Source organism: Gigantopelta aegis, chromosome 8 (genome assembly GCF_016097555.1).
Source record: "Gigantopelta aegis isolate Gae_Host chromosome 8, Gae_host_genome, whole genome shotgun sequence".
Classification (NCBI taxonomy): domain Eukaryota; kingdom Metazoa; phylum Mollusca; class Gastropoda; order Neomphalida; family Peltospiridae; genus Gigantopelta; species Gigantopelta aegis.
Window position 1 is genome coordinate 70,355,498 of NC_054706.1, and position 26,817 is coordinate 70,382,314.

The window sequence follows — 26,817 nt, forward strand, 5'->3', positions numbered from 1 at the left end:
CTTTTTTAAAACCTCGATTTGGTGATTCGGTAATCATCGATAGTTTTCGTTTTTAAGGCTGACTTTTGGCGAAATTGCCATAGAGTACTCGTAGTTCGCGCCCTGACAAATCCCAGTGCAATGCAATGCAAATAAAAGACTTGCTAAATTCATAAAGCTCTCGTCAAAACGCCGTACATACTGTATAAAACTGTTCTGAAGTTCATAGGCCTATTTGCATGAACGTCAAACATCACGTTCAATACTTAAATATATATTTCAAAGAAACAGGATCATCGTCAAGGCCCTTTTCGGTAAAGACTACCGGAGTGTCATCACCATCCTCGCCGACCAGAGATGGAAGCACTGCATCCCCGCCTTTGCCGGTTCTCCGCTCATCAGTTCGCCGTAGGCCAACCTCCGCACCCGGACATATAGATCGGACTAAGTTAAACATTTAGACCTTCGTTCAAAATTTTATGTCGAAATTACTTTTTTTTAAATATTATTAAATTGTCCGATCCTCTCTTCTTTTTCTTATTTATTTTATTTTTGGACTGTCCTTCTAAAATGCTCCAAATTATATAAATATTCGGTCGAGCAGTCAATTCTTTTTATTTTTGGCTTGTAACTTTTAACTTTTTATTTATTTATTCTATTAACTTTTTTTACTAATTGCTATTTTCAAAATTCTGCCCATTTTCAACCCCCCCCCCCTCCCATCCCGAGTCAGGCCACCGATCTTATCGGAGGTCGGACTCGGGATGGGCGTGTTCGAAACCCTAGTGGTATATGGGCACGTTAAACTAGTTAAACTAGTTATCATCATCATCAAAGAAACGTGTTCGGAGAGCGTAGCCAAAACAGATCTCGAGGTGTTTTTTTTTAAAACTGACAACTGTATTTAGAAATTAAATGGCAATATAAAATTATATAAAGAAAGTGATAAAGAAAAAAGAAAGAAAGATGATATGTTTTGAGATATTTTATTGATCAAAAAAGAATCAAGAGGATTGCTCTCCTAAACAAGATGGACATCAGACAATATTCATAATCATGTATATAAAACATAATAACAAGAGTAAATAGAATAGAAATGGGATAGTCGAGAAAAAATATGATAGTAATGATCCTATTGTTGGAGCTAACCTTATATGGGGCAGTAAAATCAGAATAATAAGTTAGTTCATCTCGAATCTCTTACTTTCAGCTATATATTTATGTACTGCTTTAAAAATTAAATTGTTTTCTTCAATTGGTAGGTTTATTGACCCGGATAGTAGTAGATCAATGTCTAAGATATCAAGGTAATTCCGTAACGATGCAAATAAATCATATCTTTGTCTGATGAACAGAGGGCAGACATAAAAATAATGCAAATTATCTTCACAGTTATTTCCACATGCACAGCTTGGGCTATCAGAAAGACGGCTTAAAAAATAAATGATATGTTAAGTTGCTAGCATAGTTACGAAGCTGACAATGGATAATGTTACATTTACGATTTCCATAAAGATAGAGTAGATGAAGGATTGGGATTTCCCTTTTTTATTAATTTTTTTATAGGTAAGCAGACGTGGTTAATTTTGAGTTAAACTGTCAAGATCATTCCATAACTCCAAAGTATTAGGAATAAAGCTGTTTTTATATGAATTAGTATGGCATGTTGGTGGAGTGAATGGACGTTGATTTCCGAGTGTAAAACGATTAGTGGGATTAACATATGGCACGATTTCATCCAATAGATATTGAGGTGTTTCGCCTTTAAGTATTTTATGCATTAGAATTAATTTACTATTTTTGCGACATTTATATAAAGGTTCCCAACCAAGTTCACAATATAATTTGTCTGGAGATGTTCCTTTCCTAAATCCTGTAATGATACGGGCAGCTTCAAGTTGCACAGACTCAATTCTATTGGATTCTTCAGCTGTACAATTATTCCAAATTATATTACCATATTCTAAGATTGGTCTTATAAATGCAACATACAATTTAATTAGAGAATTTCTATTTAATTTATATTTTAACAAGCTTTAGTATATATGTCATTAATATGATCTGTCCATCTATCATTGGAGTTTAAAGTAAGCCCTAAGATGTTTGTGGGAGGTTACATTATCAAGAGGAATTCCATTAAGATATAGCTTAGGAATGTATGTAGTTTTCTTGTGAATAACATTGATTTGGTTTTAGTTATACTAAATTCAACTTGAAAGATGATATGATCAGTATCAGTTTAATGCACATGTACACAAGTATTTGTTTTTAAATCAAGCTAAAATAAGGGATGGGTGTGTAGGGTTAATGGGTTGAAAACAGTTTAGTGTTTGACCAGCAAATTATTTTTTTTTTTTTTTTTTTAAAAATTACTTTATTATATTATTTATTTACAATTTCGTTTAAGCATGTCGGCTTTCCATATATATTCGTTATCCGTCATTTGTCCATCTGATATGCGACATTTGTCGTATGCAAAAATACTTTCCATATATACGATTTCAATGCATATTTTAATGCATATTTTATATGCACTGTAGGCTATTCCCAAAATTGTGAAAAGCACGAAAAGTAGACGTGATCGTGGATAATTCGGGTTATAGCTAAAACGGAACCGTGCCAAAACGGCACCAAGCGAAAACGGAACCAAATTGGACAAAACGGAACCTGCGTTGGCTAAAACGGCACCGAAATTGAATTTTATTTGAAGAATAGTAAATAAGACAAAGAACAACAACAAAACAACTTAACTCAAATGAAATGTTATTTATTAAAAGAAAAAATAAATGTTTTTGTGTCACTTCTGATAGTTGCACAAACAATCTTCAGGTCAGGTAAATTTATTTACGTGCTTCCATCAGATAACTGTTCAAGCACGCTCCCACTGGGAGCCGTCTCTGGCAAGAGCCAGACGCCAATCTTGCTGAGGCGAGCTCTTGTGAACTTTTATTTTTCTCAATAAAATAAGTCAAAACAAAGAGACCACCGGAAGTTGGAAGAAAACGTGAGCTGTGTATGCATTTCTTAATTTTTACACATTCAATAAAGACAACACTTTTCCTTGTTGTTGTATTGTTCCTGTATTGTTGTTGTTGTAATTAACCCCACCATACAGATCCGTCTTAATGCTTACTACTACAAAAACTAATCTGTTTGACCAACAGTGTTAGTTGGGGATGCGTCATCAAAATGGGACAACTTCCGAATTCACCCCCCCCCCCCAAATGGAAAGACTTTCGAATTCACCCCCCCCCCCCACACCCCTATTCATCGCTCTGAACCCTAACCCTAATCCTGAAATTAAAAATAAGATAAGTTATATATATTTATATATGGTACCGTTTTAGCCATAATAGGTTCCGTTTTCGCCAACAAAAATGGTTCCGTTTTCGCCAAAGAAAATGGTTCCGTTTTAGCCTGTACCCGATAAATTCGAGGTCCGTCACGGGACGTTATTCGCAAAAACGCATCGGGTTGTGAATAATACGTGTGTAAGACGCTCACGGACATATGGAAAGAGTACAATATAAGCTTAGTAGGCGACCGTTTTTTTTTTTTTTTTTTTTTTTGTTGTTGTTGCTTGTGACGAATCACGGATGAGCCCGAAAATCGTACATGTAGGCCTACATATGGAAAGCCAACCTATTCCGGAGTATACGTGGCACCTTCGCCCGAATACAGTTCATTAATGGTGTTCGGAAATTATCGGAAATGTTCGTAAAGTCACGTGAAAGTCCAAAAGTAAAGATGGGGTGTTGTGATGGTCATGTGTGTGATGTTAGGCTCTGGAATATTATTGTTCTCGGCGTTTCGTTTATGCTGATCTTTACAGCGTTTCAGACATGTTCCATGGTTGAGGTAACTTAGAGCTAACCTGTAAATAATATAGGAAAAAAAAACAACACACGACTGGATGAATAACCAGAATAAATTGATGAGAAAATGTCACTCGCTCGGTGACTCGCTGTCAAGTGTCAAAAACATTAAAGCAGACAACAACAACAACAAAATGTTTTGTAAAGTTGTTGTCAAAAATAAAAAAAATTCTGCATAACAATTGCTTTTTGGCTAAAAGGAAAGATCCTGACAGGGAACACTTTTTCATACTGTATGGAATTTACTACACGTTATTTATTTCTAAGTAGTCAATACTTTTCTTAATCACACTTTCTATGTCCCTTTGGACTAATTTCTGAGCAGATTGTTTTCTAAATTACACACAAAAATAGTATCATGAGTGAACCAGTTTCGGTGAGCATAAGCATTCGGTTCTAAAGCATATCAATATTTATAAACAGACAGTTGTTATCCAAATAGCTACCTTTTTATTAGTATTTCTAAGCTTCAAATGAGCACTAAAGTGGCCGCTATGTAGCAAAGTTTATCACACGTGTGTCAAAACCTGTAGCATGCATCAGCCATAAATATTAACTATGTTACCCGTTTCGGTGAGTGAAATGTTACAGCCAAAACTTTCCAACACAAAACCGTTAAGTGTAACTGTGTTTTATCAAAATGTTCATGTATGTTGTTCAACAAAACATGTACTTATAATAATTAATAAAAAATTATTTTGAATATTTTACAGCAAATTACAAATGAAGTCCTAGAGAACTATTGTTAACAGACAACATTTTTGGAAAACAAATATAACAATTCTAATGTCTTGCAATCATGTTGTAAGTTGAGCCAAAATCTGACAGTAGATGCCGTGACAATAATGTGACTTCAATAACTAGATAGTAGTACAGCTGAGAACAGACAAAAATAGTTATTAAAATAAAGTTTTCTTTCAAATGAGTCTTTGAAAGTCATAGAAAAAAAAGTATTAAGAAATATGCCATGTTTGTGAGTGGGTTAAGTTCAGTCATGCTTTCTTTGCTCGTTTTAACTTTATTTTTAAGAAAATATCTGTGAATATGACAGGCATTTGTTTACTTTCACCATGAAAAAGTCAGTGACGTCAATATATTCAAATGTATGTGCTGTTGCACACAAATGACGCAACCACCGAAACAGGGCCCCGTTCCTAGAAATAATTGTAGCTAAGGTTAATTGTAGTGACTTACGGTGAATTTTACAACTGGCACCGTAAACTTTACAGCCGTTCCACAAAGCAACCTTATGGTAGTCGTAAGTGCCCCTTTAATGATTAAAATATTCTTTATGAAGAAGTACGAATTAGTTAAATAATGCATTAGTTACCAACTTTTCGGAACATCTTAGATGTATTCATTGGTATTGGACATCCATGAAGTAACTATGTCAGTTTATTTGCTAAGCGATAATTGCCGAATGCATAAGACATGAGAGTTATCTCCTGTATTTTCGTGTGAAAGTCCATAGCCTAGAATGTTTTTTCACTGAACGCTGAGTTTTATAAAAGTTATTTGTTATATATTAGATCCATTTTTATACAAAAAGTTAGTATCCTTCTTAGAAAATCATCATTTAACTGCCATTTAACAGCAACGTTAGTGGCTTACAACTGCCTCGTACCTATTGTAAATTTTCACAGTAATTTACTACGATAGTAAGCTACGCCGTGTCGTGGAACAAGCTGGTGGTCGTAGACAAAAATTAAGGTCGCGATAGTAGGTATTTACGGCGATAGTAGTGCTAAGATCGCTTCATGGAACGAGGCCCAGGTCCCTCACTGAAACAGGTCCATGGACATTTTTTTTGTTGTAATTTCCAAAACACATTTACTTTTCTTACATCAAACCAAACTGAAATTATTTACAATTTTTTTTTTTGCAGGTGAATAATGACAAAATTTGGCATAAAACTTTTCTCCCCACTTCAGCTATGTTACTGAAAATGCTCATGAATGTTGCCATCAGGGTTCACCCTGTCCATTGCCAAATGACCCAGTTGCTAATTTTAATACAAAATAGTGCTTAAAAGTCCTGGAAAATGAAACCATTTGAAATGTATGAGCCCATAGCTCTGATCATTTATATTCTATGTCAGTTATTATTTTCCCACACAATCATTCAGGAATTTTTATAATCGATCATCACATTGGTAGAGCCAGACCGATACGTTTTCAGTTATAATCGATCATTGGAACATCATTAAATTTTAATACTACGTATTTGACAAGTTATATTTTTGTACAATGACACATTATAAGTGGCACTGTCTGGAAGCCAGTATTAGTGTATGATTAAGGTATTAACTTGTGCCTTCAGGAACTGTTATGACAATAAATATCACAAAATAATTTTTAAATTACTACATATTTGAATGTGATTTCATCTTTTTTTTCCATTGTTTTATATATTACTGTTAATATCTAATTTCTAAATATAGTTATTAGTTTTAAAAAAAAAGTAATTATTATTTAAATGTTACTGTTAATGTATATTTATGTTTTAGAATTTAAAAACATGTTGTCACAATGCATTGTTTAATGCTGTTGTTTATTGCAGAAAACAGTGCTGGACAGTGCCAAGAATGAGAGAAATTCCACATTTAATGGTGATGGCTATACTAGGTATGGCGTCTTATTTATTAGCAGTGTAAAACGGAAAAGACTTAGTGTCACTGCATTATTTACATTCTCATCTTTGTGATAAAAAGTTAAAGTTTGTTTTGTTTAACGACACCACTAGAGCACATTGATTAATTAATCATCGGCTATTGGATGTCAAACATTTGGTAATTCTTACTCGAAGTCATCAGAGGAAACCCGCTACAGTTTTCCATTAGCAACAAGGGATCTTTTATATACACTTTCCTACAGACAGAAAAGCACATACCACAGCCTTTGATCAGTTGTAGTGCACTGGTTGGAACAATAAAAAAAACCCAGTCAGTTGAATGGATCCACCGAGGTGGTTCGATCCTGCGACACAAGCACCTCAGACGAGAGCTCAACTGACTGAGCTAAATCCTGCCCCTTTGTGCAGATAGGGTTTACATCCTCATCCTTGTGAGAAATTATATATAGAAAAATCCATGTTATTTAACAACTGTTTTTTGTGGTGACAGGGACAATCTTCTCACTATCTAATCAAGTGTTGCCATTGCAAATTATTCAACACTAACCACTGATTAATCATCGTTAATAACCAACATTCCTTTCTTTTCAGCCTTGGCATCATTTATATCGGGTTTTCAGTATCCAACTGGATTGCTCCATCATTTGTCAGCTTTGCAGGTCCCAAGATTTCTATGATTGTTGGAGCGTTGATGTATTTGTGAGTACTCATTGAGTTACTTACAGTATTGAAATAATCATGGAAAACAGTGCTTGACCCATGTACGCTTAGCATCTCGTGCACATTTTCCTGCAATATATATACAGTGAAACCTCTCAAAACCAGACCATATAAACAGGAATCCCCTCAAAACCGGACATTTTTCATGGTCCACATCTGTACAGAAGGGAACCTCTCTAAACCAGATACCTCTTAAAACCAGACATTTTACTTGGTCCTGAGGGTGTCTGGTTTAGAGGAGTTTCACTGTATATATATTTTTTATCTTTTTCAATATGGTTGACTGATTATACTTTAAAAATAGTTTATTGTTTATGAGAAAATATAGATGTTTTTAAAGAGTGGTAGCTGGTGAGTTTGGTAAAAAGAATATCATGTATTTAAGGTATTTGCATCTTGTTAAAAAATGTATTAAAGTAAACTATTTGCCTGCCTATCTCCCCATCAGTATAAATACTGTCTTTAATTCATCAAAACACAGGGAGTGTTTCATTCCATCAACACTTGATTTGTCTTCCCATTTAGTAATCTACTACAGTATTTGTTTTATTCCCATGACTCTGTGTTAAATGGAAGGAGTCCAAGTGGAGATCTTATATAAAATTTATTTGTCTTTTAAAAGATGTGTGATTTCAGAGTATTGTGTTAGTTATGTGTATGACAGTGTAAATAAGTGGCAAATGTTTGTCTTGCTCTAGTAAGTCAAAAAGTAAGATTTAGGTATCACTTTTCCAACTTTTGTGTCTCACAAATCATAGATCAATGAAACTTGGTTTATAGTGGCATCTGTGAATGTTCGTCTCATTGCATTATTAAATTATTTTTTTAAAAATTGGACTTCATTATATAAATTCTTTTAAAGAACTAGAATGTTACTTCACAAATTACTGCTTTATTCACTGAATCAGTTTATGATAGATGAGACACTAAATTATGTGGAATTGTTGTTGATGCACTTAAACTGAGATTAATTAAATAGAGGAAAGAACATTAATTAATTTTATGATTAGAATTTTTTTTTTTACTGAAGACATCTGTTCACATTTATTTTTATCCTATTTATTTTATTTAGCTTGTTTATCCTGTCTTTCCTGCATCCTATGGAATGGGCGTTATATCTGGGATCGGTCCTCGTAGGATTTGGAGCAGCAAGTAAGTTTTAAAACCACCAAAACACTTGGTCTGAATTGTTCTCATTTTAAACCATCAAACCCACTCATTCATCAAGTATTTTTTTGCCAATACCTTCACCCTCATGTTTGTGTAGTTGTGTATTTATTTTATTTATATATTTTCTTGATGTAATTTATGAGCTTTATAGCTTAAAGTCAATAAAGAATGAATGAATGTTTTAGAATCTTCACAGTCAGAGTTTGGTCTAAAGTGGATGGTGACACAAATGAGTTTGGTACAGTAGCCACCTTTTTTTCCGAATGATTTTCTACATTATCAACACTGCACTCACATTTGACTGTGCAAGATGGGGTATCATTGACATGTGTGCATGAGATAGTTGGCTGTACATTTGATCTGTAAAGGGGCGGGATGTAGTTCAGTGGTAAAGTGCTCGCTTGGTGCACGGTCGGTCTAGGATCGATCTCCGTTAGTGGGCCCATTGGGCTATTTCTCGTTCCAGCCAGTGCACCACAACTGGTACATCAAAGGATCTGGTATGTGCTATCCTGTCTGTGGGATGGTGCATATAAATAAATCCCTTGCTACTAATGGACAAAGGTAGCGGGTTTCCTCTCTATGACTATATGTCTGAATTACCTAAATTTTGACATTCAATTGCCAATGTACTCTAGTGGTGTCATTAAATAAAACAAACTTTTTTATCTTTTTTTTTATCTTTAACTTCTTTCTTATGTACAGTTTGCAGATGGCACAAGATACAGAATTAACTATAAGTAAATTAAGTAATTATTTTTAATGATGTTTAACTTTTACAGTTCTGTGGACAGCACAAGGTACAACATTGACTATAAACTCGGACACAGAAACTATCTCTAGAAACAGTGGTATCTTTTGGGCTCTGTTACAGTGTAGGTACGTATTGCACTGCTCTTTACTACAGTTATTACTGACAGCCAAGTTTTTACTAGTAGTTTTTATTTGTGTCTATTAAAATACCAGGCATGCAAGTAATTTTGGAACGAGTTACTCATTGTTTTTCTTTTGTTTGTAAGAAGTTCCAAAATTGATTTGAACTGATACAACGAAATATTTACAAAAATTATGTTTTTTAAAAGAAGAAACAGTTCAAGTCTGATTAGTTCCGATTCAGTGGTTGTATCAGCTGGTGTGTGCAGGTGCACATGAATATGTAGGTGTGCACCAAGCATTACAAATGATCATTTGGGCCTGCAGCCAGTGCTTTGGGAAAACCTCAGTCACCAATATTCTTTCATCTAGGCCATTTATTAAAATTAAAGGTTTATGATGGCTTTCTGCTTAACCAAAACATATCCTATACATCCATCAATAAAATAGATCTTTCTTTATTATCACTTAAGATTGCACAAACAAATGTCTTAAATTGTGCAGCTAAGTTTTGTCAAATATCTGTATTCCTAACACTAGCTGTTTGATAAATTGTTATGATAATGGATCATGTTTTGCATGTCAAGTTTTGTGTGCTTCACCTTTTTGTTTTCAATGCATTTCAGAGCATAAACATATATTTTTGTACCTCATCACATTTTGGAATTTATGATAGTCTGTACATTATCTGGTGATTATGAACAAATTATGATACTATTTATATGGTGATTTATATTTTTTGCAGCTTGTTGTTTGGAAACCTGTACAGCTACTTTGTGTTCAAGGGTAAGAACACTGTTACGCCACACGAGAGAACGGTGCTGTTTATTGGTCTGACTGTGGCTGTGGGTCTGGGGATAATCTGTCTGCTGTTTCTGAGAAAGAAGAGGACCACAGATGCAGAGAATCTGATCAACATTACCTCCAGGTTCAAACAATTGCTTTTGTTTCTGTTTCTATCTATGTTCCATTTCTGGTTCTAGTTCCTGTTTCTGTCTTGACCAAGTGTCAACATGTCTGTGTAGGTTAAAATGTGTTGAGGTGTTGTTAAACAAACATACTTTTAATTTTCCTGTTCTGTTTATAATTCTGAATTATATTCCTAATCTCTGTTCCGGTTCTGAATCCTGTAACCAATTTTTATTTTTGTCATTTGTTACATTGTCAAAAGCTTATTCCACTCGGGACATAAACATCATGAGAAAAGTAACTACAGTGAAACCTCTCAAGACAGGACCTTCTGTAAACGGGAATTCCCTTAATACTGAACATTTTATAGAGTCCCTTTTTAAACAATATTACACAACATAACCTCTCTAAACCGGATCCCTCTTATAATTAGACTTTGTCTTGGTTCCAAGAGTGTCCGGTTTAGAGGGGTTTCACTGTAGTTCATGAAATTCACTGTTTATTTTTAGAAGTCTACATATTTGAGCACTAACTACTATATTTTGAGATCAGGTCATGAAATAGCAATGAATTAATGAATGAATGTTTAACGACACCCCAGCACAAAAATACACATCGGCTATTGGGTGTTGAGAAAAGCAAAAAGTAAATTTTTTAATAATTCACCTGCTGAAATTACAGTTTTTTTGTTTTTTTTTAAATGTGCAGGTAATCTTCTATTTAGCAGAAGCTAAGCTTGTGATTCTGTTACATTTTAATTCCATAATGTTCTAAAATACATCTCAAAGGTCCTTGTGTTCCACACACTGTTCCAAACCCTTAACTTGACCCGTGCTGTCTTTATTTCCAGCAGGCCATTTTGTTCGTAGCAAGCCAATATTTTAATGGCCTCCTACTTACAAAAAAAAAAGCATCAGGGGCGTAGGCTGGGGAGGGGGCAAATGACACCCCCCCCCCCCCCCCACCCCCCCACCCCCCACCCCCACCCCCACCCCGAAGCAAATGGTCCGCTTTCAGAACTAAAACATACAGGTTTATACATATGGAGTTTCTGGTGGTGCAAAACAAAATAGAAAAAGGGTCCACTTGGTTCATATTCTAATCCCCCCCCCCCCCCCTCCCCCAGGTCCAGATCATGCTACGCCCCTGAGCATGCCATATTTATTTCCTATATCGAGACCTGAAGTTAGGGTAGAGACTTTGAGCATTATGAACGTGGATGTTTTAAATCTCATTTCAGTGCAACCCACAGTACAGATGGAGGCTCATCACCATTACAAGCTCTGAGTGAGTATTTTATAAAACACCTGATATCCATGGACACCAAACGTAAATCGTAATATTATTTTAAACAGATGGGTGTAATGATTATAGAACCTGTTTAGTAATTTATATCAAGGCAGGTATCATCCAGATTATTAACATAAATTGACCAATATTATGGACCGTTCACAATTGTAAGTTATGGAGTATTGTGAAAATGTCAGTTGTGAATGACCCATTAGTAACTAATTTGGCTGGCAACAATTAGTTTTAGCCAATTTTCAGATCTGTAAAGTACTGCTTTGAAAAACATTAAAAAGTGGCTAATTAAAATAATTTTTTTAGCCAAATACTAAATGTTGTAGTCTCTTAGGATCAAAATGAGCAGTTGGCTAATTTGGCAATGGGCGCAGTGAGCGTGATCAACATGATTGTTTCATTTCAGAACGGTCCTTTCAGCTGCTGAAGACTAAGGAGATTCTGTGTCTGAGTATCACGTTTGCTTACACAGGTTGGTTGAAAAAATGCTTACACAAGTGACTGAAGTTTGTTTTGTTTAACGACACCACTAGAGCAGACCTGTCAACCTTTAGTCAAGAGAAAGCAGGAGGTGTGTGTTGAAAAAGCAGGAGATTTGGTCAAAAAGCAGGAGATTTTTTAAATTCACACAATTTAACCCAAAATCGCAAGATTTAAAAAAAAAATTATTACAATAAGTTATATGAATACTTTATAATGTCATATATACTTCTTAACTTTAGATCTTGGCATTAAAAAAAAAAAAAAAAAATTATTATTATTTTTTTTTTTTAAGTTTAAATATTATTATGATTTAATACATATTTAAATTTTTTTTTTTTTTTATCCAAAAATGTTAAGAACATGAACAAGAAATAAAAAAAATAATTAGTACATTTACGGTATTACACTTACAGCCTTACAGGTTGCGTTACATTATCATTTGTGGTTAGTGTACCTAAGTACCAAAGACAAATTTATATAAATCTTATAAATTAATATTCAGTTTTTACTATAATGAGGAACGGTGGCGTGGTACTGATTTAAAATCATTATAATGATGCAATAAACATTGTATTTTCATTAATCATAAGTAAAACCTCATTACGGACATCGTGTGAAATATACCGGAATTATACCCATTTCCGTGAGTAACTTTATGTCAATGTCAAACAACATTTTTTAATTGTACAAAAATAATTTCTTCAAGTGTACCCTTATAACCAACATTTTACCGCACAAACATACAAAATTAACTGACACAAGTATGTTTATACAGCTAATTGGTCTTTTCGTTGTCTTGCTGTGACATGTGATTTTAACATGCATCGTGTGTATCGCTGTCAACTCAGATTTGTCATAGTTGCATTATGTAATCCAGTGGGAAGACATTTTACAATTCAGAGGTGTTATTAAAAGTAAAGTTTGTTTTATTTAACGACGCCACTAGAGCACATTGATTTTAATCTTATCATCGGCTATTGGAACTAAATTGGATAGTTTTTTTTTTTTTTATATGGCAACACTGAATGTCAATACACAGCCTGTTTAATTAGCGGCAACACGCTTCGTAGCCATTACGATGACAACAAACATTATAATAACACATCATTTTATAAACTCCATGTGCTTTTTTAACAATATAAATAGGCTATCCCACAATTCTCACTTCGGCAAAGGTTAAACAGTCGGGACAATTCGGCCTGTTACATTCTCGGAAACCGAAAGTAGTCGACATTTTCCGAATGAGAAAAAAAGGCAGAGTTACTTCCCTTCTGTTATTTTGACAAAAGAGGATCGATTTTGTTTTTATGCTTACAAAAATGTCATTTAACAGGAGAAACTGTCTCCCGCACAGGGGTAAGGAGATTTGATCAAATACCGGGAGACTCCCGCGGAATCCGGGAGGGTTGACAGGTCTGCACTAGAGCATATTGATTTATTAATGATCAGCTATTGCATGTCAAAGATATGGTAATTTTGACACAGTCATAGAGAGGAAACCGCTACATTTTTTTTATTAGTATCAAGGGATCTTTTATATGCACCATCCCACAGATGGGATCGCACATACCATGGCCTTTAATATACTAGTCGTGGTGCACCAGATGGAACGAGAAATAGCCCAATGGGCCCACTGACGGGGATCGATCCTAGACAGACTGTGCATCAGGTGTGCACTGGACTAAGTCCCACCCCTACGGGATGCTGTGAAACAAAACAAAAAATTATATAAAAAGCCTAAAACAACTCATAAAGCAACTTTGTTCATTTATCAAATAACATAAACAGTCGGAAAGCATGTGCATGCACCCTGATGTCGTGACATTGACCAAATTTACTTAGTGACGTCAACGGAACTTTAAAAGTGTGAGAGTGACGTCAAACCATTTTGGACTGGTGATGCATCACCCGTTTTCTTTTCAACTTAGCCTGACATCAACTAATGTTTTCTTGGTAAACAAAAGCACAACCAATTACAGACACTGTTAATTAGCCGACCCTGACAGTGGCTTTCATCAGAAACCTAGACTCCGACTTTTGGTTACCACGAAAATCAATTTGCTTAGTATGTTGAGTATTGAATTTGTGACGTCACACAGTATGCATTGTCTTGATGCGCATTGAGCTCACTGTTATATATCTGTTCTTCATCTAACAATAATTACCAATTTTGTACACAAAAAGTGTTGTTGGATGCTAAACAGAATTATTGGATGCTAAGAATTGTTAAAATCCATATTGGATGCCTCTGCACTTTGCTATGTTAAAGTGTTATCATTCTCAATATGCATCTGTTATTGATTGAACAATAATTACCAGATTGGATGTCAAACAAACGTAAGTACATGTATATGAATATGATTAATCCATTATTGTTAATGTGAAGTGTTAAAATCCATATTAGATGCACATGCACTTTGCTATGTTAATGTGCCACAATTCTCATTTATTTAAATTTTTTGTTTAAAAAAGTTTTTCAGTGCAATGTGAACCCTCATAATAAAATTGCATGCCATTTTATTAAAAAAAACTTACATTTTGTTTTCCTTTTAGGTCTGGCACTGACCTTCTTCAGTGGTGTGTATGGGACGTGTATTTCAAACAGTGAAGTTTTTGGCAGTGATAGAAAAGGCTTGCTAGGGTTAGCTGGGATAGCTATTGGTGTGGGAGAAATATTTGGTAAGTAGTGTTCATGCATTTACGTTATGATGAAATCAGTGTGCTCTAGTGGTGTCATTACACAAAACAAACATTTTATGTTAAAATGTGTGGTTTAAGTTTTAAACATTCTTTCCTAATGTTAAACAACATTTATTAACTAAAAGCAACATACACACTGAATATGTGTTTACAATGAATGAATGAATCTTTAACGACACCCTAGTATCTAATAGATGAACATTTGGTAATTACAGAGAAACCTTATTTAAAGTCATCACGATAATCCATTTCTTTTGGTTAATTAAATCAAAATTGTCCCCATAAATGTAAATACCCTTCTGTCCCAAGCCTAAACACTGGCAATGTGCAGGGCTTGAACGTAAGAATTAGTCTCCCACAAAAATTTGTAAAGAATTGCTGTGGGTGAAACGGCCCACCAATGGCAAGTTTTTTGAGCCTGCCTATGGCAATTTTTTTTTAAAGCGACATTTGCATCAAATAAATGGGACTAAAAGGTTATTTTGCTGTATGTTGACATATTTCAAATGTGCAAATGTTTAATATTGGCAGATAATGTACACCGGGTGTATACATTTTGCCATTGTTGTGCTGTCGGTGATGCTCTCTACCTATGGCAGTTTATATCTGAACGACGGCAATTGCCGCCAGTGCCATTGTTAAGTTCGAGCCCTGCATGCAAGAGATTTGGTTTGTGATGAATATACCAGAATCTTGAATAGATATAGGTGCATAGAAAGAGATTAAGTAAGGTGAAATTTCATTATAAGATTTGATCACTGAATTACATAGAATTAACTTTGAGGTTAAATTGATAAATTTATGAATATAGAATGTAATTAAATTACAGAAAATAGAAATTATACAAGATGATACAAAATATTGTATTCCAATTTTGTTTTTTTAAACTTGATCCTAATGTCCGGTCAAGATATGTCTTATAATGTTGTTGTTTTCTGCCATTTGATATTCACATATTAACTATTTCAGGTGGTTCAGTGTTTGGTTTGTTTGGTAAAAGGACCAACACGTACGGCCGAGACCCCATCATAATGTTGTTGTTTTCTGCCATTTGATATTCACATATTAACTATTTCAGGTGGTTCAGTGTTTGGTTTGTTTGGTAAAAGGACCAACACGTACGGCCGAGACCCCATCATAATGTTGGGGTATCTTGTACATTTGGTCGCATTTTATCTCACATTCATGAACTTGCCAAGTGACTCGCCTATTACTTCTTCAAATTTACCAACATACATGGAGTCCAAGTAAGTTAAATCATTAATTTATTGTTTCTTTTCATACTCTAACCCAACCTTTCAATCAGCCATAATGCATGTTTATTTAATTAGGCAAAACAAAAAAATGTGTCGTTCTCGTTACCCAACCGACACTTAATAGTTTTGCCATTTTCATCAGCCCCAAACATTTTTCAACATACTGATCTTCAAAACAGTTGGAGGACGTAGCATTTGTTTGAAAGGTTACTTTATTGCTCTTGGCCAAAACCAGTTTGACAGATTTTAGGAATTCAAAAAGAAAAGAAAAGAAAAAAAAAGTGACAACCCAAAACAATTTCACATGTGACCAGAACCACATATATTTTTAAATTTTATTATTATTTTTTAATACATGTTTCAAATGTTATGTAATTTGTTTTAATACATGAGAGAGAGAGAGAGAGAGAGAGAGAGAGAGAGAGAGAGTGAGTGAGTGAGTGAGTGAGTGAGTGAGTGAGTGAGTGAGTGAGTGAGTGAGTGAGTGAGTGAGTGAGTTTGTTTTCTTTAACAATGGCACTATGGCCCATTGATAATATTAAATGTCGGCTATTGGATGTCAAACCGGTGGTAATTCTAACACATAGTTTTCAGAGGTAACCCGATACATTTTTTTTTTTTTTACCTCAGCAGGCACTCATAACAGGGAAAATAAAAATCAGAAATTATCATATACTCTTCAAAAAAAGAAACGCAAAAGGGTACAAATGGGTTATAACTCCGATTTTATGTTTCCTACCGGTTCATGCTTTGTGAATATAAGGTCATTGCATGTCCCAAACACATTCCCACGTTTACATTTGATAAAACGCAGCTACTGTACAATAAAGTTCCAAAATGTGAATATTCGCAAAAACGCAGCCACGTGCAAACCATGTCACCACTGCACGTGCGTTGTCTGCACGTGCAACATGAACACCGACAGTATAAAAGTGCAGGGTGTTCGCTTGCCTGGCCTCTGTATCTGGCCGACAGTTGACAATCCAGGACATGCCACGTCTCAGTGAACCGCAGAGAAACAATGCCATCGGCCGACTAGACGCAGGCGAATCCAGAACGGCCGTTGCCAGGGCATTCCATGTGTCCCCAAGCACCATCTCCAGACTGTGGGACCGTTACCAGCAACATGGATCAACGCGTGACCTCCCTAGATCCGGTCGACCACGGGTCACTACCCCCGGGCAGGACCGCTACATCCGGGTACGCCACCTTCGGGAACGATTGACTACTGCCACCTCCACAGCCACAGCAATACCAGGTTTGCGCAGGATATCCGACCAGACCGTACGGAACCGCCTACGTGAGGTAGGAATTCGTGCTAGATGTCCAGTTCGAGGTGTCATCTTAACACCACAACACCGTCGACTCCGACTGCAGTGGTGCCAGATTCATCGACAATGGCCTCAACTGCGATGGAGACAGGTGTGGTTCAGTGACGAGTCCCGATTTCTGCTCCGACGTCATGATGGAAGATGTCGCGTGTATAGGCGTCGTGGTGAACGTTATGCGGCAAACTGCGTGCAGGAAGTGGACAGATTCGGCGGGGGTAGTGTCATGGTGTGGGCAGCCATCTCACACACTGGCAGAACTGACCTGGTCCACGTGCAGGGCAACCTGAATGCACAGGACTACATTGACCAGATCCTCCGGCCACACATCGTTCCAGTTATGGCCAACGCCAACGCAGTGTTCCAACATGACAACGCCAGGCCTCACACAGCACGTCTCACAACGGCTTTCCTACAGAACAACAACATTAATGTCCTTCCTTGGCCATCGACATCACCGGATTTGAACCCAATTGAGCATCTATGGGACGAGTTGGACCGACGCCTCCGACAGCGACAACCACAGCCCCAGACCCTGTCCGAGCTGGCAGCAGCCTTGCAGGCCGAGTGGGCCACCATCCCCCGGGACGTCATCCGTACTCTGGTTGCTTCAATGGGCAGGCGGTGCCAGGCAGTTGTCAACACACGCGGAGGCCACACCCGGTATTGACTCCAGATGACCTTGACCTTGGTGGTGTGTCCTATCACTTACTCACAATGGACTAGAGTGAATTGTGAACAATCCTGCAACATTTGGTAATTATCGGACTCACCATTCAATAATTAAATCAATTCTCCAAATGTTACGACAATGTGGTTTTGCGTTTCTTCTTTTGAAGAGTATACATTGGTTTAACCTACCCTACTATTGGACGATTTGACGCCAACAAACCAATCACCGTGTCGGTACTAAATATGACATCATCACGATTTGGCAAAGCACACACAGTGACATCACGTATTTAAAGCGTTTGCGTTTATGTCTTTTGGGTTTCAGTGTTAAACTTGTAATAAAATGGTAGTTTAATGCAATTCATTAGAGATTTTTTTTACAGAATATATAGAACTTTGGGTTTTGAAAATTATCTGTGAACCATGATTAAAATACAAAGTTAAAGCAATACCCAGCATAGTAAAGTAGTTTACGTCGTTTCTATATACATGGACGTGTAGCTGGTGTAGGCTATATCGAAAAATAAAAGCTTTAAAAAAACAACAACATATAGTAGGGGTAATAAAAAGAATAACAAACTCAGTTATTAAAGCTCGTGACAAGTGAAAATTATTTCACTCGGGACATAAATTTGATAATTGGTAACTCGTTTATTATCCTCTATATATGCTGCCTTTGACAGGTCATATTATGGTATGGTATTGTTTGTACGTCCTTCCGTCTGAAAAGTTTTCATTTCCAGGGCATATCTTTCTTATCAATTCATACAGGATCATCAAACCTTGTATACCAGTCAATCTTGTGATCGCAATGTGTCGCATACCATAACTAGGTCACCATGACCTACTTTTTACACATTACTGCACATTAAAGGAAATCCTTGTCCAGGCCATATCTTCCTTATCAATTAATATAGGATCATCAGACCTTGCATGCAAGTACAATTTGGGATGGATGTGTGTCGCATACCATAACTAGGTCACTACGACCTACTTTCCATCAAATTTCAAAGGGGCATATCATGTACCTCACCAGTACTCTTGTTCCATTAACAGCAAGGGATCTTTTATATGCACTTTCCCAATAGCACAACATAGCCTTTGGTACATAACAGTCATGGGGCACTGGTTGGAATGGGTAAAAGAGCAATGGTTTTGCTGAGGAGGTTTGACCCTGTGATCCAAGCACCTCAGGCTAGTGTTCTACCAACTGGGCTAATTCCCATTCAGAAATTTATTAAATTACAGGGGCGGGATTTAGTTCAGCGGTTAAGTGCTCGCTTGAGGTGCTTGCGTCGCAGGATCGAACCACCTTGGTGGATCCATCCTGCCGATTGGGGTTTTTCTCGTTCCAACCAGTGCACCATAACTGGTCAAAGGTCATGGTATGTGCTTTCCTGTCTGTGGGGAAGTGCATATCCTGCTGCATTAGAAAACATGTAGCTGGTTTTCTCTGATGACGGAGTCAAAATTACCAAGTGTTTGACATCCAATAGCCGATGATTAATTAATCAATGTGCTCCAGTGGTGTTGTTAAACAAAACAAACAAACTTTATCTGATGTCCTGTAATTTGTTTATTAAATTCCATGTTTTATACTTCAGGAAACAGATTGCGCTGTTTTGTGGTTTCCTGTTGGGACTTGGAGACAGTTGCTTTAACACTCAGGTTAGTTAATAGTCCGAGAGCTAGGTGGATTTTATTTTACCTTGAAGCTACCACAGCCGTGTTACACAGGCTTGATACGGGTAGCTTCTTGACCCCAGAAACCCAATTATTAAGTGGTTGGGGGGGCCCACTAAAAAAACAACCCAAATTGGTTTTATTTGACATGGAAGCTACAAGAGCAACACATATCCTATGCGGTAGGGGTATCTGCACTGATTACAAATATGCAACCTAAGAAGAAGATTTCTGGTAGGGAGGTCACTTAAGAACACTAATTAGTGCTAATTACACTTTTATTTGACATGAAAGTTACAACAGGGAAATCACATGCAAAATATAGAGGATGGTTTTTGTGTTTCCACACATATTTTAGTTATGTCATCTAAACTAAATTTTACCAAGGTCACTCAGATTTTGTCTTCATCTTTTGTAAAATCTAATTTTAGTTAACAGGGTAAGTTTAACTTTAATTTGCAAAAGTATCTGAGGGTCCAGTAAAATACTATTGGAAATGTGTGTACTAAACAAGTTTGTTTGTAGATATTTGTAGATATCTTCATTGTTTTACTGACGACTTGTAGATATACTTGTTATATTTAACTCACTATTTCCAGATATACTCACTACTTGTAGATATACTTGTTACATTGGACTCACTATTTCCAGATATACTCACTACTTGTAGATATGCTCATTATTTCCAGATATACTCACTGTTTCCAGATATACTCACTACTTGTAGATATACTCACTATTTCCAAATATACTCACTACTTGTAGATATACTCACTATTTCCAGATATACTTTTTATATTTGACTCACTATTTCTAGATATACTCACTACTTGTAGATATCTTCACTGTTTTACTGACGACTTGTAGATATACTTGTTATATTTGACTCACTATTTCCAGATATACTCACTACTTGTAGATATACTCACTGTTTTACTGATGATTTGTAGATATGCTTGTTATATTGGACTCACTATTTCCAGATATACTCACTACTTGTAGATATACTCACTGTTTTACTGACGACTTGTAGATATGCTTGTTATATTGGACTCACTATTTCCAGATATACTCACTACTTGTAGATATACTTGTTATAATTGACTCACTATTTCCATATATACTCACTACTTGTAGATATACTCACTATTTCCAGATATACTCACTACTTGTAGATATACTCACTATTTCCAGATATACTCACTACTTGTAGATATACTCACTGTTTCCAAATATAATCACTATTTCCAGATATACTCACTACTTGTAGATATACTTGTTATATTGGACTCACTATTTCCAGATATACTCACTACTTGTAGATATACTTGTTATATTTGATCCACTATTTCCAGATATACTCACTACTTGTAGATATACTTGTTATATTGGATTCACTATTTCCAGATATACGCACTACTTGTAGATATACTTGTTATATTGGACTCAGTATTTCCAGATATACTCACTATTTCCAGATATACTTACTATTTCCAGATATACTTACTACTTGTAGATATACTTACTATTTCCAGATATACTTACTACTTGTAGATATACTCACTACTTCCAGATATACTCACTACTTGTAGATATACTCAGTTTTCCAGATATACTCACTACTTGTAGATATACTCACTATTTCCAGATATACTCACTACTTGTAGATATACTCACTATTTCCAGATATACTCACCACTAGTATATATGCTCACTATTTCCAGATATACGCACTACTTGTAGATACACTTGTTATATTGGATTCACTATTTCCAGATATACGCACTACTTGTAGATATACTTGTTATATTGGACTCAGTATTTCCAGATATACTCACTACTTGTAGATATACTCACTATTTCCAGATATACTCACTACTTGTAGATATACTCACTATTTCCAGATATACTCACTACTTGTAGATATACTTACTGTTTCCAAATATAATCACTATTTCCAGATATACTCACTACTTGTAGATATACTTGTTATATTGGACTCACTATTTCCAGATATACTCACTACTTGTAGATATACTTGTTATATTGGACTCACTATTTCCAGATATACTCACTACTTGTAGATATACTTGTTATATTGGACTCACTATTTCCAGATATACTCACTACTTGTAGATATACTCACTATTTCCAGATATACTTACTATTTCCAGATATACTTACTACTTGTAGATATACTCACTATTTCCAGATATACTCACTACTTGTAGATATACTCAGTTTCCAGATATACTCACTACTTGTAGATATATTCACTATTTCCAGATATATTCACTACTTGTAGATATACTTGTTATATTGGACTCACTATTTCCAGATATACTCACTACTTGTAGATATACTCACTATTTCCAGAGATACTCACTATTTCCAGATATACTCACCACTAGTATATATACTCACTATTTCCAGATATACTCACTACTTGTATATATACTCACTACTTGTAGATATATTCACTATTTCCAGATATATTCACTACTTGTAGATATACTTGTTATATTGGACTCACTATTTCCAGATATACTCACTACTTGTAGATATACTCACTATTTCCAGATATACTCACTATTTCCAGATATACTCACCACTAGTATATATACTCACTATTTCCAGATATACTCACTATTTCCAGATATACTCACTACTTGTAGATATACTCACTATTTCCAGATATACTCACTACTTGTAGATATACTCACTATTTCCAGATATACTCACTACTTGGATTCATGTTTCCAGAAGACAGTTCTCCAGCGTTTGCTCTGTTCAAGTTTGTTCAGGTTTGTATAATATTGTTGAATAGGAATATTGCAGTGGCGTTTATCATTCACTGAGTTTCCTTTTTATATTTCATTTTCTAATTTTCATTTTCTAATTCTTACACCCCTTTTTTTCCCACACAAGACAATTTTTTATTGCTTTTTTATCCATCCTAAACTAAGAAAATAGAACTATTTTGAATATTGATTTGTGAGCCTATATGGTGACAGTGGATTTTGTTGCTTTATATAAATCAAATGTCACCATTACCATGTTACAGAGGTTGATCAAGTGCCTCCTAATTTTTTTCTGGCTTTAAAAAGGCAAATTTCTTTGCCGTTACTTGATCATGTGCCCCTTTTTCCTTTTTTTCTTATTTTAAATACGCTGTCAATAGTTTTTTAGCAGTGGTAAAGTGCTTGCTTGACATGCATTCATTTTGGGATCGATCCCTGTCAGTGTGCCAATTAGGCTATTTCTCGTTCTGGCCACTGTTATATCAAAGGCTGTGGTATGTGCTATCCTGTCTGTGGGATGGTGCATCTAAAAGAGCCCTTGCTACTAATGGGAAAATGTAGCCTCTGATACTATACATTAAAATACTTTATTGTCGCAGGGAATTCATTTTCGCATTTGAATAAAATTTGTGCAACTAAATTCCACGCAAAATTAAAGGCTGACAAAAATTGGACATTAAAAAAAAGAAAACAAAAGTAGTCTTGTTCAATCAGACCTGAGACCTTGTTAGTTTCTGTTGCATAGGACTAGTAGTAACAATGCAACACTTCCAATTAAAAAAAAAATATATATATATGTGTATATATATATATATATATATTAAGTACAGACAATATATTATATTATAATAAACAATACTACATTTAAACTTTTGTATGGTCTTCTTTCATAAGGGCTGACGATGAAAGCAACGCGTGTTTAAAGTAAACATCACAGTATGTTAAAATGTGGAAGTGAAAACAATCCGGGGTGACATTGTACAGCAAACACTATACTTGTAGTACATATTGGGGCTTCACATTAAATGTTTTACCTGTTGGTCAATAATAAACTGTACTGAACAAATATTTTGACATTAATAAATATTGTTTAAATCAAACTTGAGCTAGCATTGTGCCTTCAAATTTCGTTTTATGTTTGGGTTCTTTTTTTATAACAAGTTTTAGGATTACGAAAAAGCGCACAGGGTAGCCTAAGCATCTTGCATAAGCTTTCAGTATTTTGTAAATAATAAACATCAAAATTGATGACATCAATACCAGTACTTCAGGGTTTTTTATTGGGGGAAAGGATGGGGGATTTGTGAAAATAAATACTCACAAAATACAAAATTTATTAAATTGCAAAAAAAATTTCCCACAAAAATAAAGTATTATACAGTATGTCAAAATAACCAATGTTTGACATCCAATATGCTCTAGTGGTGTCGTTAAACAAAACAAACTTTTAAAAAATACATTTTTCCAGTCCCTGATGGCAGCTGTGGCCTTCTACTACAGCCTTGTCCTGCACCTGGAGTGGCAGCTCCTGATTCTTGTTGTCATGGGAACGGGGGCCACCCTGTCATTCAGTGCAATCGAGTGGAGCAGTACGAAGACCTTCCGAGAAGGCTACCAGTCGATATTGTGACGTTCAGAGGAAGACGAGGTGGGGTGACCAGGGAGAAGATAATTCGTGGATCAACTCGGGTCTATAGGGAATTGGCTTGTTAAACGTTTGCCATTATTTACAGACACATGCATAGGAATTTATGCAGGGGACGAGGAAAGTTTATAGGGGGATCAAATCAAGCTCCCTAGGAAATATATTGAAAAAGAACATTTGAGTTGGGGGGGGGGGAGGAGGGTTCAACCCTCCCACTCCCCAAGCTGCACACATGCCTTATTTAAGTAGAAATATTTTTTGAGAGATTACCGGTTTGTAAAATCGTTTAGAACACTGGTCTTTACAATGAAACAGAATTGTAAGGGAATTTCGTATCTGAAGATTGTACAAAGATTTTGATTATTAACTGAAATGTAAATTTTTAAAGCTGCAAATAATGTTTACTCTTGCAAAATTTAAATACAACTACAGCTTTTAATAATGTCAATTTCTTTTCAAGGGTATTGTACAAAGATATCAAAAGTGAGACTGTCACATCTTTGTAATGGCCAACAGTGACCTAGATTGGAAATAGAAGCAAATTTAAGTATAAGTGACACAATAAGAAATCTAAACTGGATGATCATGATTGTTTTTAATTGCTTAAATACTAAAAATATACTGGAGATTGCAGCTTTAAAATTTGGCTTTCTTAAAGCAGTGTACCAGACGATGAATCAGATGTGGAAAGTGTGGAACGTGAATTCCTGGAGGATCCAGTTGGTCAGACTGCTACAGAATTGTTAGAGCCTTAAAGGGCAACACAATTGTGACTAATCACCTCCTGGATGGAAGGAAAATTCTGTGATTTCGAGCTTAAAACATTCTTATGCAATTTCCATGTTTGTGTAAAGTCTCATTTCTAATTATCATATTCATGTTTACTCAGGTAGCTACCATTGTAGTATCCATGACAATGGATTGTTAAACATTCCAGCGGTCGACCTATCATCTAAAAAGTGTCTTTGTGTAAATATTGGTGTTAAATTTAATATTAAATATATTTTGGTGGACTGAAGGCATTACTTGTTACCTATCCATGTTTTCAACCTGTGCTAAAATCTAGGCCCAGTTGTTCAAATGTTTAGGTTAACCAGTAGTTAACAGAAGTGTTCAAAACCAAGGCTGAATCTAATACCTATAATATCTAATAACTGAAAACATAGGGCCAAATTTATGCCGCGTATTTTTCTTAAATGCAGGTGTTTAAGCATTATAAATGTAGTTACGTGGGTAAATTCGGCCCATTATGTCGATACTTAATTCAAAACGGCCAAAGGTATCTATACCCATCAAATACTAAGTTCAATTCTTATTTGTCCAGGAAGGAAAATATTAGTTTATCTATACTTTGAACAAATGGGCCCAGAATTCTGAAAACATCTGCATTATTTTCTTATCAAAGTATTTGATCTCATCTTTTATGCTTATATCCAATAAGGTTCAAGCATGCTGTTTAGGGCAAACTCACTCTGATATTGGCTAATTGTCAGAGAATTGTTGGTCTTGCATTTGGTTAAAGCTGGTACGGGGTAATGAACCCAGGTTCTCCCAGCTTTAAAATGGATAGCCTAACTACTGCTGCATCGCATTTTTTTTTCTTTCAATGAAATTGAAATGAATATTTGTTTAATGGCCACATCATCAACGAGTTATTTGAAGACTTGGTTAAGAGAAAAGAAAACCACAATTGCTAAGTTTTCTGACAAGCAGCAAGTGATCTTTTATATGCCTATTACAAAAGACTGGTCCGACTTTTGCTATATTAATGGTGTCTGGACACCAAGATATAATTGTGGCATTGGTAAACTAACTGTATCACAGGAAACCATGTGTCAACTTGATAATTAAAGAAGAAAAACAAGTGACGATAAAACAACTTTATTTCTGAGGATGTTTTGAAAATTACTGACAGGCACAGATCTGAACACAACAGCACCAAAACAAAACTGACGCCACGTACATGACCGAGTACAGTACTGTTGAACATAACTTTCAAGATTTGCTAGTGATACATCACCTACGTCTAACATAACCACAGAGTGTGTCTACCACAGATCAACACATTAAACAACATGACAAGGTGGCCAATACAAGGATGACTGAAGTATGAGCACAAAAATAACCAATGATTTTTAATATTTGTTTTATGATGTGAATTGGTCCCACCATAATAAGATTTATATTCGAGATGAATGCCATTTACAGTGTACAACAGAGATAAGACTATCTACACTGATGTTATAATAAAATATATGGCAATAAATATTTGATTTCATTATAATTTATACTTTACTGCACCAGTAATATCAAGCTGACCAACACCTAACCTAATTTTCACAATTTAATAAGTTTCAGTGAAATATAGATTCACTGTTCAATTCATATTTTAAAAAAATAAAAATTGTATAATACATATTTGTTTAAATTTAATCCTCACCCCATCCCCCCCAACCCCCCCCCCCCCCAAAAAAACAACAAAAAAAAACCCCCAAACAAATGTCCTAAAACATTTTTTGCATGTACCAAATAACAAAAACAAGTATTTCAAATAAGTATTTTCTTTTCATTTCTAGATAAATTAACATTCTACTGTATTATTATTATTAAAAGGAAAACTGGTAAATCAATATTTATTGCCATATACATGTAGTACTTAGGATATTGAACAGACAAAACTATGAAATTATCAACCCTTTTGCTTAAAGTAGCTCAGAAAAAGTCTACTTGGAAATACATCTATACAAATATACAGACAAACTCAATTCCAAGCTGGGACAGAATCAATGC

The 26,817-nt window shown here is 35.4% G+C and overlaps 1 protein-coding gene across 1 annotated transcript; it reads left to right on the top strand.

Annotated features, from left to right (window-relative positions):
* The first annotated feature begins 3,338 nt into the window (after positions 1–3,338).
* On the top strand, positions 3,339–25,049 carry LOC121378597 (UNC93-like protein MFSD11). The gene is made up of 13 exons (XM_041506855.1): positions 3,339–3,837; positions 6,414–6,478; positions 7,077–7,184; positions 8,278–8,357; positions 9,158–9,254; positions 9,994–10,176; positions 11,398–11,444; positions 11,866–11,931; positions 14,496–14,621; positions 15,721–15,889; positions 19,503–19,566; positions 22,314–22,385; positions 23,851–25,049. The coding sequence occupies exons 1-13, from the start codon at positions 3,691–3,693 to the stop codon at positions 24,010–24,012; spliced, it is 1,386 nt and encodes a 461-aa protein (XP_041362789.1). The 5' UTR covers positions 3,339–3,690; the 3' UTR covers positions 24,013–25,049.
* Positions 25,050–26,817: the final 1,768 nt, after the last annotated feature.

What these genes read in the sequence shown, in the direction of transcription:
- LOC121378597 (XM_041506855.1), top strand. Translation starts at nt 3,691, where the DNA reads ATGTTCGTAAAGTCACGTGAAAGTCCAAAAGTAAAGATGGGGTGTTGT. An exon ending in TGGGCTCTGTTACAGTGTAG is followed by an intron (nt 9,255 to 9,993) that starts GTACGTATTGCA and finishes TATTTTTTGCAG; the next exon opens with CTTGTTGTTTGGAAACCTGT. An exon ending in ATCACCATTACAAGCTCTGA is followed by an intron (nt 11,445 to 11,865) that starts GTGAGTATTTTA and finishes GTTTCATTTCAG; the next exon opens with AACGGTCCTTTCAGCTGCTG.